We start from the raw sequence: 17,665 nt of genomic DNA, 5'->3' as shown, positions 1-17,665 counted from the left end.
TCCCAAGTGTGTCGTGCCAGAAGAAGCAGAAAAGTATGCTACAGATAGGCCTCCCTGCAGACAAGTGGCCGTGTGCATTTGAAGAAAAAAAAAAAGATCAGACGGAGCTTGTCAGAATGGGTGCCGGCTTGATCCTTTCAATGCCGACTGTGTCTTCATGCCCATTACGCAAGATTGTAAAATGATCTTCAGAACGGATGATGAGTGGGAAAGGACCGTCATAGTGAGGCTGAAGAGCACGGCGAGACGTATCGACACGAACAAAAACGTGTGAAGATGTCTGTAGGTTTGCCGGCAGAAAAACGTCGTTTTTAGTGTGAGCTGAAGTTGGTGATGGGCGCAAGTTTTGCATGAAGATCCGCAGACGCTGGACGAAAGAAGATGGAATCGAAACACTCTGCCTAGTAACGGGGCTGACGAGGTCATCAGGCAAACGGAGTGTGCAGCCATAAACCATCTCGGCTACAGAGCAGGCAAGTTCTGGCCGAAGTGTTCAACGCAGGCCGAGAAGCGCGATGGGGAGGTGTGATACCCAATCTTCAGCGTGAGGCTGCGAGGCGAGTGCTGCTTTTAGATGACGGTGGAGTCTCTCCACTAAGCCATTTCATGCTGGATGATAAGCAGTTGTGCGAATACGCGCACAACCCAGTAGGTAGAGATGTGATAGAGGTAAAAAGCGCCGACTCAAACTGTCTGCCTCGATCAGTAGTCACCGTTGATGGTACACCGAAACGGCTAACCCAGGTAGCAAGAAAGGTACGAACAACTGTTTCATCCGTGATTTCAGGCAGTGGAGCTGTTTCAGGCCACCTAGTGTACCTGTCAATACACGTAAGCAAATACATATCACTCCGACATGGAGGTAATGGTCCGACAATGTCCAAATGAATGGTGTCGAAACGTGAATCAGGGAGAGGGAATTTTCCCCATGGAGGCTTGGTGTGCCGTTGCACCTTGATACGCTGACATGGTCTGCAAGTGCGAACCCAGTCACGAATGTTAGTGGGTATGCACGGCCAGACATAGCGTTCAGTGACCAGATGTTGCGTAGCTCTTACGCCTGGATGGCAGATGGAGTAGAGGGTGTCAAAAACAGCACGATGAAGCTGTGAAGGAACATAGATAGGAGTGCAGTTGTGTGAACCGGTTGGCCTGTGGTAACGATGCAGTGGGTCACAGTGTGCTTGGGGGTCTTATTCATAGAAGACTGCGTTGTAATCTCCGGAAACTCGTTGAGCAGAGCTGTATGTGGTGATGTGGACGGTTTCACGAATGTGGGGTTTAGGGCCGTAGCGCGTGACAGAAAACCATTGACCGAAAAGCCGGTATAGCTATCCACCAGGTGACAGAGGTTCATATCCACGAGCAGATGAAAATGCTTTAAGAAATCGGCGCCTAAGATTGCGTAAGTACGTCTGCTATCAAAAATAACCACTGCAGTTTCCTCTTAAGACCGAGATCAAGGGTCAGAGACTTCTGTCCGTAAGTTGCGATGATCGTAGAATTGATCGCTTGTAAAGGAGTTGACTTCTCGCGAAGACGCCGGTCAGTTTTGGACGCTGGAATTATGCTGACTTCCGCTCCAGTGTCCACCAGCAAGCGCAGACCTGTGGTTCTGTCGGTGATGTGGAAGAGGCGGCTTGATGCTTGGCCTTGATCACCCGCCGCTGTTATTGACGATCAGCCGGAGCGTTTCCCATGCGCCATGAGCAAGGTGGCACACATCTGCGAGCCGCGGCACGAAAACGCCGGTGATAATAGCATGTGTTCTGCAGTGAAAAGCAGTGCTCGGGCTGGTGGAGGGGTCGTTGCTGAGCAGCCGACGTGAGAGATGGTCGATGTGGACGAGGCTGGTCATTTAGGTTGCGAATGCTCAGCAATTGCAGACGCAAGTTGGCGACTTCAGCTGCGAAATCTTTTACCATTTCTCGAAGGGAATCTCCTTCGGGAATAGAGGTGTGGGCAGCGCTTATGACTGCCGGAGTAACGTCCATCATGTCATCGGCCATTTCTGCCAGCTCCGACAGCGGCTTATCCTGAGCAGGGACAAGAGCCATTCGCATGGTAGGTGGAAGACGCTGTAGAAACAACTCACGTAGTATGGATGTTTCCGAGCGGTCCGGCAGGTCCCCAAGCAGCGGCTGCAGGTGACGTAGAAACTGTGTGGGACGGCGGTCCCCGAGCTCTTCGTTGCACAGAAGTTGCTGAATGCGCCGATGCTTAGGCGGAACGAGTCGGTGAAGAAGAGCCTGTTTGACTCGTATATGGAGTGTCACCAGGCGGGCCCACAAGAATGTCGCGTATTTCGGCCATTGCCTGTGGCGGCAACGCTTTAACGAGGAGCTCATGCTTGCGAACTTCTGACGTGATGCGATGAATGCGGAACTTGTTCTCGACTTGAATGAACCATAAGGAGGGATCGGCAAGCCACAGCTGTGGTAGCGTCATGGTAGCAGTACCTCCAACAGCACCCGAAGAGGGTACATGGCCGGGTGCAGTGGCAGCGGTACCAGGGCTGAGGCTGTCGAGATGCTTACGCTGCTCCATGGAAGGTCGCGTTCGTAGTCCGGGTCACCAATAAATATAGCACCCTGAAACGCGGTTCCGAAAACACAGCGCGGTTTATTAATGCATCTCCGCCATTGTTCCAGCTACCTCTTCCTCTCCTCAGCAGACTACCCACTACTAGCTTATGTCCCAAGTGTGTCGTGCCAGAAGAAGAAGAAAAGTATGCCACACCACCATATGATTATGAGAGACGCCGTAGTGGAGGGCTCCGGAAATTTCGACCACCTGGGGTTCTTTAACCTGCACCAAAATCTGAGCACACGGGCCTACAACATTTCCGCCTCCATCGGAAATGCAGCCGCTGCAGCCGGGAATCGAACCTGCGACCTGCGGGTCAGCAGCCAAGTACCTTAGCCATTAGACCACCGCGGCGGGGCATATATATATATATATATATATATATATATATATATATATATATATATATATATACACATATACATATACACATTGGTGTCTTTGAGGCAGATTCGGAACTCTTCTTCTCTGCCACATAGTTGGGCTTCCACAGAAGCTGAAAAAGGAGAGGCTGAGGAAATATCATCTTTGCCACTCATGTGTGAAGTGTCATCAACAACATTTAGTTGGACCAAGTCATGTACATAAATAGAGTTCAGCCTCTGCATTACCTCATTCTTGATAACATAGCTATTAAACACCAACCCGCCAGGGCTTCATCAAACTAGCCAAAAGAAACACTTTCATGTAGTTAACTCATAAAAATATGCCTAAGAATCCTCACCAAATTTTATTTTTTACAGCTTTACTTCACATTATTAGAAAAATATTAAACTAAATTCACACTTACACTTCAATGTTCAAATTCGCTTCACACTCAAAATTTTGCTGTTCGGACAGCTCTAGTTTTCAATGTTGGCGCATCTTTAAGTCAGCCATCATGACTGTGTGCATATTCTGGAATGAGTCGTTTTTCGTCAACTCAAATATCTAGGAATGTACTTCACTTGCAAATGCACAGATGCACTTCAGAACCAGAGGATGTATGACACTGGGATTCTAAATAGTGTGAACTTTCTCATGGGTGAATTCATTGAACTCTGTTTATCTTATGAGCCCACTATACTGTAAACTATATTGTAGTATGGCCTGAAACGTTCATTTACATTATGAGAAAAAATCCTACCATACTGCACTTTCCAAAGAACTTGGGATAAAAGACAAAACTTGAATTAGAGTCATACTGCATACTGATTCAAATTTGAGGGAACCCTAGCACTTTGTTTGAATCGACAGATGCTAGCATAAATACATGACTCTATCAACATATTAGAGAGAGAGAAAGTGGTCGATTACCCTGTGCACTGCTAGAGTTTTTTCTTTATTTTCCTTTTTCTCTTGTTTCTGAATGCTTTGACAAGTGTAAGCAGGCAATCAACATTACTTATGACAGCTTCAAAAGTCATCATCTTCCTATTTTATGTTCACACTAAAGGACGAGGGTCTCTACCAATGATTGTCCAATCATTACTTTTTGAGGTAAGCCGATTCCGTTTTCATGCCTGTGATTCCCGAATTTCCTCACCAAACTTAATTCGCTGTTGTCTTCGGCCATCCTTCCCATCTATTACTACCTCTCGGTCATCTAAACGGAACAGTGGTCATTGGTCCGTCTGATAACATGACCATATCAGGTCCATTTCGTGCGTTTTTTTTAATGTCAAGTAGGACATTGACTACCCATATTGGTTCTCTTAATCGCTATGCTGTCTTCCTATATCTTATTCTTCCACCTGCCAATAATAACTGCAAATGTATGGCTAGACGGACCAAAGGTAGCTAGTACTTCTTGGCAAGGACAAGCAAAAAGTACAAATTAAGAAAAAAATGACTATATGACAGTTTCCATAAAGCAGCCTTTAAATAATGCAAGTGTATTGGGCTAACAAAAAAATTGAAAACTGTTTCAATTGCACAAGAGTATGGAGCACTATCAGATTGAATTATCGCGAGTCTGCTGTACACTAGAACCCAAATTACACAACTTTCAGGAGACCACGCAAAACCATCGTGTAATCGAAAAACTAGGCTTATAGGCAGTGATACTCAGCCTTGCCAAAAAAGAGGTTCAGACTGCCTGAATAAGTTCATGGCACAACCATGTGCCACTGGAAGAAAGGTAGATGAAATTATTCTTGCCAGAGGCCGCTAATGGCCGCATTAATTAGTTGAAGGAAATACGAGCCAACGTTTATTCTCAACCTTAAAAAAAAAATTGAATCCTATGCGGATCTTTATATCGATAAATAGAGTCCACGAATTGCCTGCACGTCAAAACGAAACCGAAACCGCGTTGCCAACAGCCTGCTGTCAGAAGAGCGAGACACAGCGTCATTGCTATCAAATAATGGCGACAGACTATGAGCTTGCATAAAATGCCTTCGTGCACGAGTAAGCTGCGCGCCTTGTAATTTGTTGCCTTGCAAAGTGCAATTAGTCGTGTCCCGCTCTTATTACGAACGCTGACTTTAAGTGAAAATAATTTTGCATGGTGAAATCATCTACGTCCTGCCCTTATGCATGATAGCAAGTGCAACAAAGGCAGATCAGCTGTGTGTCAACCAAGAAAAGTTTCCACGAACCAAAAGTGAAAATAGCAGCTCTTTGATTGGCTGAAGCTACTATGTGTGGCTAGAGCATGACTAGGTAACGACCCCAGATATGTACGCAAACGATAGAGGCGTATGTAGGACACATCTTCCAGGATATTAAATTTTCCGTTCTAAGAAGATGCCCTGTCTCACTCCACTTTTCTAGCAGTCAACCTAAGACAACGCAAATTCACATTTTGCCCTCGTGGATATTTGGTCGACATTTGATTTGAGTAAAGGTGTTTTTTTTTTCTCTAAAAGCTGTACGATGCAGGGTCAGCGCAATACTGTGTCATATTTCCATGGTTCTTAATGCATTACTTCTACAAGAATTTTGCCGGGGCCGAACCGATTCGTCAAAAGATGTGGGTCATCGCGAAACCGGGAGATGTATAATCGAAGTTCCACCATATATACATGCCTCCCCGCGGTGGTCTAGTGGCTAAGGCACTCGGCTGCTGGCCTGCATGTTGCGGGATCAAATCTCGGCTGCGGCGGCTTCATTTTCTATGGAAGCGAAAATGCTGTTGGCCCGTATGCTCAAATTTGTGTGCATGTTAAAGAGGCCCAGGTGGTCGAAATTTTCGAAGCCCTCCACTACGGCATCTCTCATAATCATATGGTGGTTTTGGGACGTTAAACCCCACATATCGATTGATCTATCAATCACTGTATATGCGTGACTTAGATTGTCCTTTTAGAAGTTTCATACTGTATTTATTTATTTGTTCTGAAGAGTTCAAGCAAAAATAACAACTTTCGAGAAGCCCCATATATCTTTCCCACTCCAAGTTCCTATGACACGGTCACACATCCAGGATTCCAGCAATAATATGCGACCAACCCCTAGAAGTCATGTACCTTCAGGAACAATGTATTTCCTGTCAAAAATACGCCATACTTCCATAACAGCCCCGATGAGAATTAATCATTGATTGATGAAATTTTGGGCTTTAATGTCCCAAAGCAACTCTTGGCCTAAAACGCAGTGTGATGGACAGATTCAGGCAAATTTTTGACCAACCTTACTGTGCACAGTATGACCAAAGCAAACGAGCGCTTAGTAGTGGAAAGATTTTTTTTTTCAAGGCTTTCTACAGAGCTATGTGCCTTGAAAATTGCATCATTACCCTGTACAGTGAAACCAGTTTTGACTGCTTCAAGCCAAAACGGTACAGTCAACTCTTGCTACAACGAAATTGACGAGACACGCAAAAAAATTTGTTGCTGCAGAATTTTGTTATAAGGTAATTTCATCTATAGACCACAAGATTTGGCAAGATCTGATCACCATGACTCATTTTTCCAGCCCAGCAAGAGCATGCACTGAACTCTTGCCAACCTGGACATACCAGACCCACACCGAGTGAACGTAGTATTTTCTCGCGGATAACCTATCATCGCAGATCAATACATACAAAAAATTTCAGCTAAGCAGATGTGCAAGTTATAAGAGTATTTTGGTGCATAAGTTGGCTTCACAACACGCCTCACAGTAACGCAAGGAAGGTGGCCTTGCGTCGATACGCTGGTACTTTTTTTTTTCTCTCTCTCGCATTTCGAAGTCGAAAGTCCCGGTTATGTGCAGGGGCAGGTTATACGCAAGAAAATACAATATTCAGACTACTTTTGGAGTGTGCCGACTGCGCAGCGCCGCGAACAAGCGTGCCAAAGCTTCGCTAAAGGCAAAGTGAACGACAGGGAAGCCGTAAACGCTTCGTGCCATTTTGCAGGTTTATTGCCTTTAATTTAAGCTGTGTTGTGCACCTTCGCAGCGTATTTCCTATCGATGAACGGGACAATAGCTTCAGGCATAACGGTGCTGTTCGATCATGACAGCTTACACCTTGCAACGGCCAATGTGTACTTCAGTGTACATCATCATCGTCAACCTGACTACGCCCACTGCAGGGCAAAGGTCTATTACATGATCTGCTAATCAACCTGGTCTTGTGCTTTCTGCTCCCACGTTATACCTGCTAACTTTTTTATCTCATCTGCTCACCTAACTTTCTGTCGCACCTTCATGCGTTTGCCTTCTCTGGAAATCCAGTCAGTTACCCTCAATGACCAGCGGTTATCTTGCTTATGTGCGACGTGCCCGGCCCATTGCCATTTCTTCTTGATTTCAACTATGATATGTACAGCAATGCATAAATTCAGTATGTGCTTAACTGCCTTTCAGTGAGTGTTTAAATCCTAATGCAGTGCACAGTGCCACTGTGCTTACTGTTTTCCTCCATATTCTGAAAAGTTTTCAAGGCAGTATTGAATTCAAACCAGGACCCGATTTCAGACTCTGAAGTGGTGCTAGTACCACAAAGGCTGGGATTTCAGTTGGTCTTACTAAGCATACCTAGTAAGTTCGACAATGTCTGCATGCCAGGACAGACTGACAGCACAAACAAAGTCCAGAGTCTAGGAATACAACAGTGCCAATGCCATTGTGGCGCTTGTGGCCGCATTTGTGCCACATACCGTTGTACATAACGTCAATGTCGTCAAGAATTGCTGCAAATTGGAGCAGCTGCTCGTAGCCCATTCTTACCGAGCATGTCGGCACAACAGCCTCCACATTGACAGCACAGCTAGTGCATGAGCTATGGCTTTCTTTATCCATAAAGGAGATAAACACACGAGAATAGCGTTGTTCAGCTGCGCTGCTAAACCAGACATGACTCTGCAAGTAGGCTTCAAAGCACACACAGGCGCGCAGCAGCAAACAGCGGTCCCTGATCCGCACCATGCCATTTAAAAGCCAGTCCTGGCATTCGCGGCAAAAACGTGGATCTTATTATTTCTTCTGCTGCAGCAGCACGGGAAATGGTCATTATTTGATGAGTGAAGCTCGGCTCTGTCTCATGCGATTGACAACGTCGAGCGGCGACGCTTTATCAGCGGCAAGGTGCTCGAAGACTGCCCACTTTCGGCCTTTCAACGGTCACCTTGTGCTCTTTAGACACAATTTTAAAGTATTTCCAGTTGAGTCTCGAATTAGTCTTTTTTTTTTTTCAGAACAGTAGAAGTAATGTATTTATTCAAGTAACAAACGCACTCTCATAATAAACGCACCCCCAACTTCAGTCAAAATTTAAATTTTTCTTTTCCCTGTGTACTAAACGCACTCCCTACATTCGTCCGCTGCAGTCCTTCTAATTGACACCTGGCGCCTCTTTTTGCTCGTTGGATCCCTTCCGTTTTTTCATTATTATGCCGACCTTCCTCGGCCACCTCGGCTCACTCCCTTCCCCTCTTCGCCCGCTGCTGCGCACTGTATAAACTTTCTATCTGTGCACGGCAAGTACCCAGTCTTTTTTTAAATATCTATGCGCCACAGCAGGGTTCACGAACCATGCAAGTGTAGAGGCATCGCAGCTGACAAGCACACAGCAAGCGAAGGTCGCGAAACTTCTCGCGCCAACCAATGGTCACTTCCTGAAAATACGAAACTTTAAAAGCCCAACCACATGCACGAAATTTTCGGGGGAGGACGACAGAATTTGCTGTCACTATGGCAGTCGCAAAGGGCCATTCATTGCCATCGCATCGCAGGTTTCTGGAAAACTAAAAAGAAATTACCTGTCCCCCCCCCCAGAAAAGATCGAGACTATTTCAGCAACATGGCTTCCGATTCTCACTTCGATTGCAAGCAAGGCGGCCACCGTATTCTGTCGTCAATCTTGTTATCTATGGTTTGTTTTGATGCTTTGGTGGTAGCTTGCTGCAATGTTGGTTGCCTACAACAATGTCAATGACGTCGTTCCGGTCGTTGGGCGAGGTTGCCACAAAGTTGGCAAAGTACGTCGTGGCGTCTTAGCGCACGCTTCTGGGCACCCCTCAAGACCACAGTAGATACAACTGTGGTGGTTTAACGATTACGAGAAAAGATAGCCGCAAAACACTTTTAAAGCTTGCATGTGCGGCGCGGGAACAGCTTGAAGAAGATAGCACCTTCAACCACCGAAGATGAGTGAAGTGCAACAAAAAAGCTGAGCGACCTAACTTTTTTTATTTTTGCATTACCACACTTTTTTGCTCATAGCGAAAAAAAGTTTTTTAAAACTTGCCCTACATAATAAACGCACCCCCGATTTTGCTCGGATTTTTCGAGAAGAACAGTGCATTCATTATTTCGAGTAAACAAGGTACTATAATCTTGTTAAAACTGGCGAGGAAAAATAGGTATGCTTAAAGAAAAATCACGTTTTTCGACCCGCATCTCCCTTTAATATGTCTTTATTGTATAAGACAATGCACGTTCTGTGCTTGACTGCACTGCAGCTACTTGACCTAAAAGCTTAACATTAACAGATATTTGGATTTATATGATAAGCTAACTTACCTTTCACACCTGTTGTCACTGCTGCAAGCCCCAATTCTTTCAGCCGATTCTGTGGCACTGATGTGCAGCTCCATGTGGTCCGCAGCATGAATCCTGAACCTTCCAGGTTTCACATGGAAAAGCACTCCGGCGGACAACTCCAGGTCCAGAGGGCAAGGGCTATCATTTTTCAGCCAGACTTTAGTTTGTCCTCTGCCACAACACACTTCCAAGGGCTGCATTAAATGTGCAAGGTCAGCCTGAATGCCATATTTAAATGCAAAAAAATGTAGGCTTGTGCAAATATTCCAATTTGCTTTGATTCGAATTTAAATTATCGAAAATTCCAAATATTCGAGATGAACATACACAGTAGAATCTTGATAATACGAATTCAAACAAAGCAGTAAAATATTCGTATCATCTCGAATTCGTATGAACAAAAAAAGTTAAAGTTGATCATGAAGAGAACACAAACTTTATTGGGATTAACTACTTCTTGCTAAAAAAAAAAATCCATAATGCTTTTATAAATCCACTGCTTTCGCTGCCTTTCAATAAAGTGCTGTGGTTTTCTCACTCATGCACTTACCAATCTACTTTTACCAATTAAGAACCAGCTTAGGCTCAAATGGACCAAGTCGAAATCTACAATGTCACGGCTTTCAGTGTGGCGCTGCTGCCCACATTTTCTTTTTGCGCGTTCTCTCGCTTACCAAGAGCCTTTTCACAACAACTGTGGAGATCTTGTGAAAGAGCAATTTACTGGCACGTAAAAATTTTTTTCCACTGTTTCAAGGACTCCTGGCCGTAACCTAGGCGGGGCCAATCACCCACCTCATCTACTCGCCGGACTCAGAATAAAGTTCTTTCCTCCTCCTCCTTCACTGTCCCTACATGTTGCATAAATTTACATGCCTTGTCTCCGACAGACATTGCAGAGGTCACGTTTAAGAATACCTCCAACTTATTGCAAAAAAAAAAGACTTCATATTAAAGTCTTAATATGAGAAAATTGCACAAGACACTTATGTAAATACAGCAACATTAAAAGCATTTCGGCAGCAATATAAAGGAAAAAAATTAAGAAACCAAACAATGATGCAGAAATGCGATACTCGACACAGCATTAAGTGCCACAAAACACATAATATTAAGCGTGATAAAAGAGTCGTAGCTAACACAGAAGGGGCAAGATAAGATACAGTAAAAGCTCGTTAATATGAACTGCAAGGAAAATCTGCCACAGTTCGAATTAACGAAAGTGAAGAACAACAATAGTGCACTGCGAGTAGGGCATAATTTATTTTTTGAAAAAATCTGTGATCGCGGTCTGCCTTCTTTCCTCGAAGGCGACAGCCAGCACTTTTTGCTCTAACGTGCGAATTTGGCGGAAGGCCTCTTCTCTGCCTTCTTCAAAACTTAAGAAAAGACTGGCGGCATTCAATCTGGCCATGACTTTTGCAGCAGAGGGCCGCATTGGTGCTCCATCCTCCTCCTCATCGTCGTCACTGGCAGCGACAGGTTCTGCACTTCTCACCTGACATAGTATGTCGCCATCCGTGAGTGCACCACACACCACTGCGCTTGAGTCTACATCGACGTAGTCCACAAAGCAGACGTCTTCCAAAACGTCCGCCATGGGGGCGGTTACGCCGTGTTCGAGCACTGGTGGCTCGTCAGCTTGCAGAGCTTCGGTGCTGAAGCCACAGTGTCGAAAGCAATTTGCTACCGTAAGCATTGTCACTTACTCCCAAGCACGCACAAGCATGTGTAGTGCACTTAGGAGTGTCACTTGGTAGTTATTGCACAAAATAATTCGTTCCAACATATGATGCCGATAAAATGATTTTAAATCTCTAATTATACCCTGGTCCATGAACTGCAGAACCGCTGTTGTGTTTGCTGGAAGGAAGTGTTTTGGCACAGTATTTGCCGCGGGCACACGCCATCGAGTGGAGCAGCAGAATCGCGACAGACAGAAAGCTACTACCGGCGCTACGGCAACAAGCGTTAGCGGAGGCCTAACATTAACACAAAGAATTGCGACAGTCGGAAGCTACTCCCAGCATCAACAACCGAGGTGTACAACGCACACCCGAGACAGCAGAGAAGGCTGGGCGAAGCTACGACGCACTAGATTAGCCGTGTGCTGGTCATGCCATCTGTCGTCTAACAGCGACAACTACGCAGGATTTTCAAAGGATTTGAGATTGGCGCTTAAAGAAAAAAAATCTTGGAGGTTACGTAGGAAGGAAAGCAGGCAGCCGCCGAGAGAAAGTTGTGGGGGGAGGGGGGTGAAGAGTAAGTGGTGCTATTTTCTGCACTCTGAGCTCTGTGCCAGTTTCTCCATTTTTCTCTTCGCTACCTGTTAACGCCACCTCGTAACTCGGCAGCCGCCCTATCGAGTGACTAGCCAAGCCGCCGGCGCGGTGGCGCGTAGTTCGAATTATCCGCGGCGGAACCTAGTCGCGTTCGAATTAACGGGGTTTTTATTCATAGGCTTGTATAGAGCTTGGCCGGACCACAACTTACAGTTCGAATTATCCATAAATTCGAATTATTGAAGTTCAAATTAACGAGCTTTCACTGTATGTCACAACAAGGATTACTAAAACAAAGACAAAATAGGCAATTAAAAAAGCAACAGGCAAACAAACTAGCCATACCTCGCAAGCGTTGACATGCTCCAGCGTCAGCGATGGTGGCTTGATAGATGCACGAAGGCCAACTCCTGCCAGAAGCCTGCGAGAGAGCAGGCATCCATCCAGGAGCACCTCCAACTTGGCCTGCACAACAAGGCCTGCAGAAAGAAAGCAAGAGTGCAATATGATAATTGCAAGGAATCACCGATTCAGTGGATAAATTTGGGGATTTTTAAACTTCGCCTTTAAGAGTTGAATGCGAAACGATATTCTGTTCCTAGGGCATACTGCAACCACTTAATGCATGAAATATTTTGGAACTTGCAATGCACCCGCTACGTTGCCTTAAAGGGAATAGGTGCAGTAACAGTGTGCCTTTTGTAGTGAGTGACCGGCTTTAAACTACGAAGCCATTATGATAATCACATGTTCCAACGCCTGATGGCAATGTACGCTTGTATCAAGCATTATTACTGCAACATTAACGGGATAGCATTAAAGAGTTCGTTTCGCAGAAATTCCGGCATCGGAATCGTTGGTTGTGAGGAAAAAAATCATCATCTTATGCAAGACGTAAAAATCAAGAGCGATGTAAATAAAATAAATGATTGAGAAAAATTCTAGAGCTGAGTGGTGACAGAATCGGGGATGTTTGAGTCCAAGTGGGGAACGAACTCGGGTTGTTTGCATGCCAAGCGGATCTTCTACTACACGGCTACGCCTCTGCTTGTGAAAATAGCGAAAAGAACTTCCTCTGCTTGGAAATGCAGTGAAAGTAGCTTTCATGCTTCGCAAACACACGCATCCTGTATACATGCTTCACAATGTAACCTGAAATATTGCAGTAATAATGCGTGGTACAAGCAAGCATCCATTGCCAACGGCCGTGAGAATATTTGATTACATAATGGCTCCGTGGTTTAAAGCCAGGCAACATAGTGGGTGCATAACAAATTCGAAAAGGTTTCATGCCCAAAGTGTTTGAAGTACGCACAAAGAACAGAATGTCACTATCACGTTCAACTCCTTAAGGCAAAGCTTTGGGGTCCCCTAATATTTTTTCTTTGTATTGTGAAACATGTATACAGGACACATGTGTTTGCAAAGCATGAAAGTTAGGTACTTTCACTGCATTTCCAGCAGAGGAAGCTAGTATATTTACAGTATTCACAAGCAGACGCATGACTGTGTGGTAAAACACCCACTAGCCACCCAAACGACCCGGGTCCGATCCCCACTCTGACCCAGTACTTTTTCATTATCGTACTTTATTTGGTTGCGGGGTCGAATCCCGGCTGCGGCAGCTGCATTTCCGATGGAGGCGGAAATGTTGTAGGCCCGTGTGCTCAGATTTAGGTGCACGTTAAAGAACCCCAGGTGGTCGAAATTTCCGAAGCCCTTCACTACGGCATCTCTCATAATCATATGGTGGTTTTGGGACGTTAAACCCCACATATCAATCAACAAAACACAAACCACCACCAATAGGTCGAAGGAGACACTTATGAAACGTTCTTGAATAATGAACAGCAGGGCTGCAAAGCTCCTTACCGCTGCCTTGTTACTAGAATGAACATTTGAAGAGTTTTCTTTCACGGAGGAAGCTGTAAGGTCTATCAAGTGTGGCTTGAAATTTTCATTTCATGCTTGTGCTGAATCTGGCTTATAGATAAGTCTTGCCAAGCATTGACCATCTGGTTTAGTTCTTACACAGCCTCGTATAGTCAGATAACTGTTTAAGGTCTTGCATTGTTACACAACACTGCATTCGGAACACACTCCAACCTTGACATAACGAACCCAAATATAACAAAATATCAGTTATAACGAAGTAACTGAAAAATATTCTTGCAATAGATATAGTGTTTGGATCTATAACGAATTCGGGTATAACAAACTTACTTTGGAGCAAGATTCAATCTTGTTATAATGAGGTTTGAGTCTAGCACATATTTTCGCCACACAACATAAAGCGGGCACAAGTGGCCAGGGAAAACATCACTATTACTGATAAGCTGCCCTGCAAAGAGGGAATACTCACGGTCGGCACTACGTGTAGAGCAATCCACAATAAACGAAGTGGCAGTGCGCTCCTCCTTGCTTGGAAGAATGACGGAAAAACGTGCCTGGTCCTTGTTGGCCTCGACTTCCTCGGACCTCACAGCGAACACTCCCTCGCCCTGCGTGCGTCACTTCACTTTACCCTCAACTGCACAAAGCTGTACAGAGGAAAGTGGGATACGTAAAGTAAACAAAAGTAAGTTTGGCACTTTCCTTCACTTCTGCTCACCTCCTTTTTTTCACGAAACGCATTTTGCAAGTGTAGCACGGTCGGTTCCTCTTAAACAGAACTCAAGGGAGATCCATAAAACTGTTCCATTTATCAGAAGTTTCATTTAAGCAAAGTACACTTTAGTGAACCAAGAACTTTATTCAAAGTGCACAAACCTCACCTTACTCATGAGGATGAGTAAGAGAAAAAAGGAGTAAAGAGTGGTTTGTTTGACTAGCTTGAGTTGTTTTTTCACAAGGTACGCATCCATGCCTGACAAAATAGCTAGAAATTCTGGACAAGCCTCATGCTCATAATAGCGCTGTAAAGTTCAACAGGCTCTTTAGCTGATCGGTCTGGTGCCACCACTACACTGGCAGTATTGTCATCACATTCATCGCTGGAAGATTGCTCCTCATCTTGAACTTCGGCATCATTTCCTCGACAGTCTCTTCACGACAGGTACAAACGTTTTCATCAATTGATTCGTAGTCCTGCAGCGTGAAAGGGGCCGAGGACCCGACCTGACTGACTACTGTCTCAATGTCGGAATCAGCAGGGCTTTCTTCTTCATCAGGTACTGCTTTCTTGCGCTTGAAAGCCAGCATTGTGAAAGCATCTGTGTATTGTTGTTGCCTTCACTTGCTCCCAGGCACAAGCCAAAATAAATCTATGCTGTAGCATTTCCCACTGCCTGCTCTAAGCAGCATTTGATGGAGCAATTGTCTGCGGTTATGAACTTTGATGTTCTGAATAACCCCTTGATTTATTGGCTGGATCACTGCCGTTGCATTGGCTGGCAAGAACTCCAGAATGATGGCTTGGAGTCCTTGAGCCTGACCGTGCATTGGGCAATTATCCACGATGAAGACAACCTTCCTGCCTTGCCTCGTAAGTCTTGCGTCTTCCTTCCAAAGCCAGTTTTCGAACATGGCCATGGTTCTCTACGCTCTTCCGTTCCCATGGTACACAATGGAAAGGTGTCGAACGCCTTTGAAACGTGTGTGCCTTGATTTTCTTATTACCAAAAGCTTTCTTTCTCATCTCCTGCTATGCTTACACTCACCAGCACAGTGATGCGATCTTTACTGCATTTCCCTCCGCTAGAGGCTTCGCTTTCAAAGGTTAGAGTGTTTGATGGAAGCGTCTTATAAAAAAGACCCATCTCGTCGACGGTGAAGACATCTCGTGGCTCAAAGCTTATCAAGATTTCCTCAAGCCGCCCCTGTTGCCAGTCGGTGCAAATGTCCCTGTTGTCTGCACCACTCTCACCTGAGATTGTTTTGATGACTAGGCCATGGTGTGTTTTGAAGCGTCTGAGCCATCCGTCGCTTAGGACAAAGTTCTTAACATCCATTTGCATGGTGATCTCTCGAGCTTTCTGCTCGAGAATTGGCCCGCTTATGGGCAAATTGGAACTCCGTGCACGCTTGAACCACAGAAAAATAAATTTTTCTAGTTGTTCATAAGGCGTCGTCTGCATCCGCATCCATTTAGATGTAAAGGTCCCATTCTTAACAGTGCCTTCAATATTTTTGGTCGTCTTTCCAGATTCGCGACAGTGCCGATTTCGGGATGTATTTTTTTGCCACCTCCGTCTTGGGCAGGCCGCTTCGATTGAGCTCCTGAAGAATTTGCAGCTTTTTTTGAAGCGAGAGTGCTTGGTGCAGCCACTTCCTTTCCATCGGGCTGAAATAACACCCGTGATCTACCGCACTTAGCCGCACAAATAGGCTTAACGCTCAACTGACTTGCCGACTTGGCTCCTTTAGCCACAAGCGAGAATGGCTGATGATGAGTAGTTTTTAATGGCGCAAGGGCCAATCGATGGCCAAAGAGCACCATTTCAATTGACTACAGATATGAACAATGATATGATGCGTGGCTGTAAAGGGGCCTTAAAATTCCTTGCTCAAACGCGGGTTAAAACATGGAAGTAATAAAATCATGACGATGACTTCGACAGATGACCTCGGTGCGACGGATGACCTCGAAATATCGGGTGAAAGCTTTGCACATCTTTTAAAAACGTGAAAAGTGTTTGCAGTTTAAAAAGCGGATCCCTACCAATGAGCATACCAGGGTGTAGAGGAAGCTGCTGTCGGTAGGGCAGTAAAAAGTGCTTTTTTCTTAGAGCATCTAGCTCATTGCACTGGACGAGAATGTGGAGAACCGTAAGGGGCTCTCCACATCTCTCACAATATGGTGGATCACCGGTAGACAAAAGAAATGAATGTGTAGAATGTGTATGTCCTGTTCTAAGCCTTGTTAGTATTACTTCTGTGTGTCGTGATTTTGATAGTGGCGGCCAATAACCTAGTTGCGGCTTAATAGCATGGAGTTTATTATCTGTGTGTTTATCCCACATGCTCTGCCAATACCCCCAGAGCTTTCGTTTTAGAAAAGGTTTTAAGTCAAGTGCAAGGACTGGTGTTGATGCATTGGCAGTAGTGTCATAAGCGCAAGCAGCCAGATTGTCGGCCAAAACGTTCCCTTGTATCTCACGGTGCCCTGGAACCCAGCAGACAACGACATGCTGTTTTGATGTGTACAGTGTGCACAGAAGTGAGTAAAGCGACACCAGCACGGGGTTCTTGTGTATTTTTAGGAGTTTTCAGGGCTTTGACCACGCTTAGGGAATCTGTGTATATTACCGCCTTTTGTAATTTCATCTGTTTAATGTGTTTTACGACCGCCAGTATTGCCTAAGCTTCTCCTGTGAAAATGCTTGCATCAGGATGAAGAAAGCCGGCCTCGGAAAAGGATTGGCCTACCGCTGCATATGACAAAGAAGTGTTTGACTTTGACGCATCGGTAAAGAACTCAGGGTATGTGTATTTATGTTGTAGTTCTAGGAAGTATGTATGTATGTGTGCAAGTGGTGCGTGCTTTGTGACTTCAACAAAAGAGACATCACAGTCTATAAGCTGCCACTGCCACGGTGGCAGATATGTTGCAGGAGCCATCAAACTGTGTTCAAGAAGAGGCAGACCTGTTTCTTCGGCCAGGCTCCTTACACGGAGCGCATAGGGCTGCCTAAACGAAGGACGGTTCTCAAACAAGCCAGAACAAGACAAATCATTAATTGTGAAATGGGAAGGGTGTTTCTTGTCTGCCTTCACCTTCAAAAAGTACAAAAAGGACAGGGAACATCTTTGTAGGTGGAGCGACCATTCATTCGAATCCACGTACAGGCTCTCCACAGGGCTGGTTCGGAAAGCACCCGTAGAGAGGCGAATGCCTAGATGGT

The 17,665-nt window shown here is 45.2% G+C and overlaps 1 protein-coding gene across 6 annotated transcripts in view; it reads right to left on the bottom strand.

Annotated features, from left to right (window-relative positions):
- LOC119172189 (uncharacterized) overlaps positions 1-17,665 on the bottom strand; it is a 108,661-nt gene that overhangs the window by 40,093 nt on the left and 50,903 nt on the right. For all 6 annotated transcript variants that reach the window (XM_037423216.2, XM_075893275.1, XM_075893274.1 and 3 more), the window contains 3 exons: positions 14,185-14,323; positions 12,168-12,301; positions 9,520-9,734 (listed from right to left, as the gene is read on the bottom strand). In XM_037423216.2, coding sequence (XP_037279113.2) covers positions 9,520-9,734; positions 12,168-12,301; positions 14,185-14,323 — 488 coding nt within the window. The remainder of the gene's footprint in view (positions 1-9,519; positions 9,735-12,167; positions 12,302-14,184; positions 14,324-17,665) is intronic.

This window comes from Rhipicephalus microplus, chromosome 4, assembly GCF_043290135.1.
Source record: "Rhipicephalus microplus isolate Deutch F79 chromosome 4, USDA_Rmic, whole genome shotgun sequence".
Taxonomy (NCBI): domain Eukaryota; kingdom Metazoa; phylum Arthropoda; class Arachnida; order Ixodida; family Ixodidae; genus Rhipicephalus; species Rhipicephalus microplus.
This window is presented reverse-complemented; position numbering and strand designations above follow the sequence as displayed.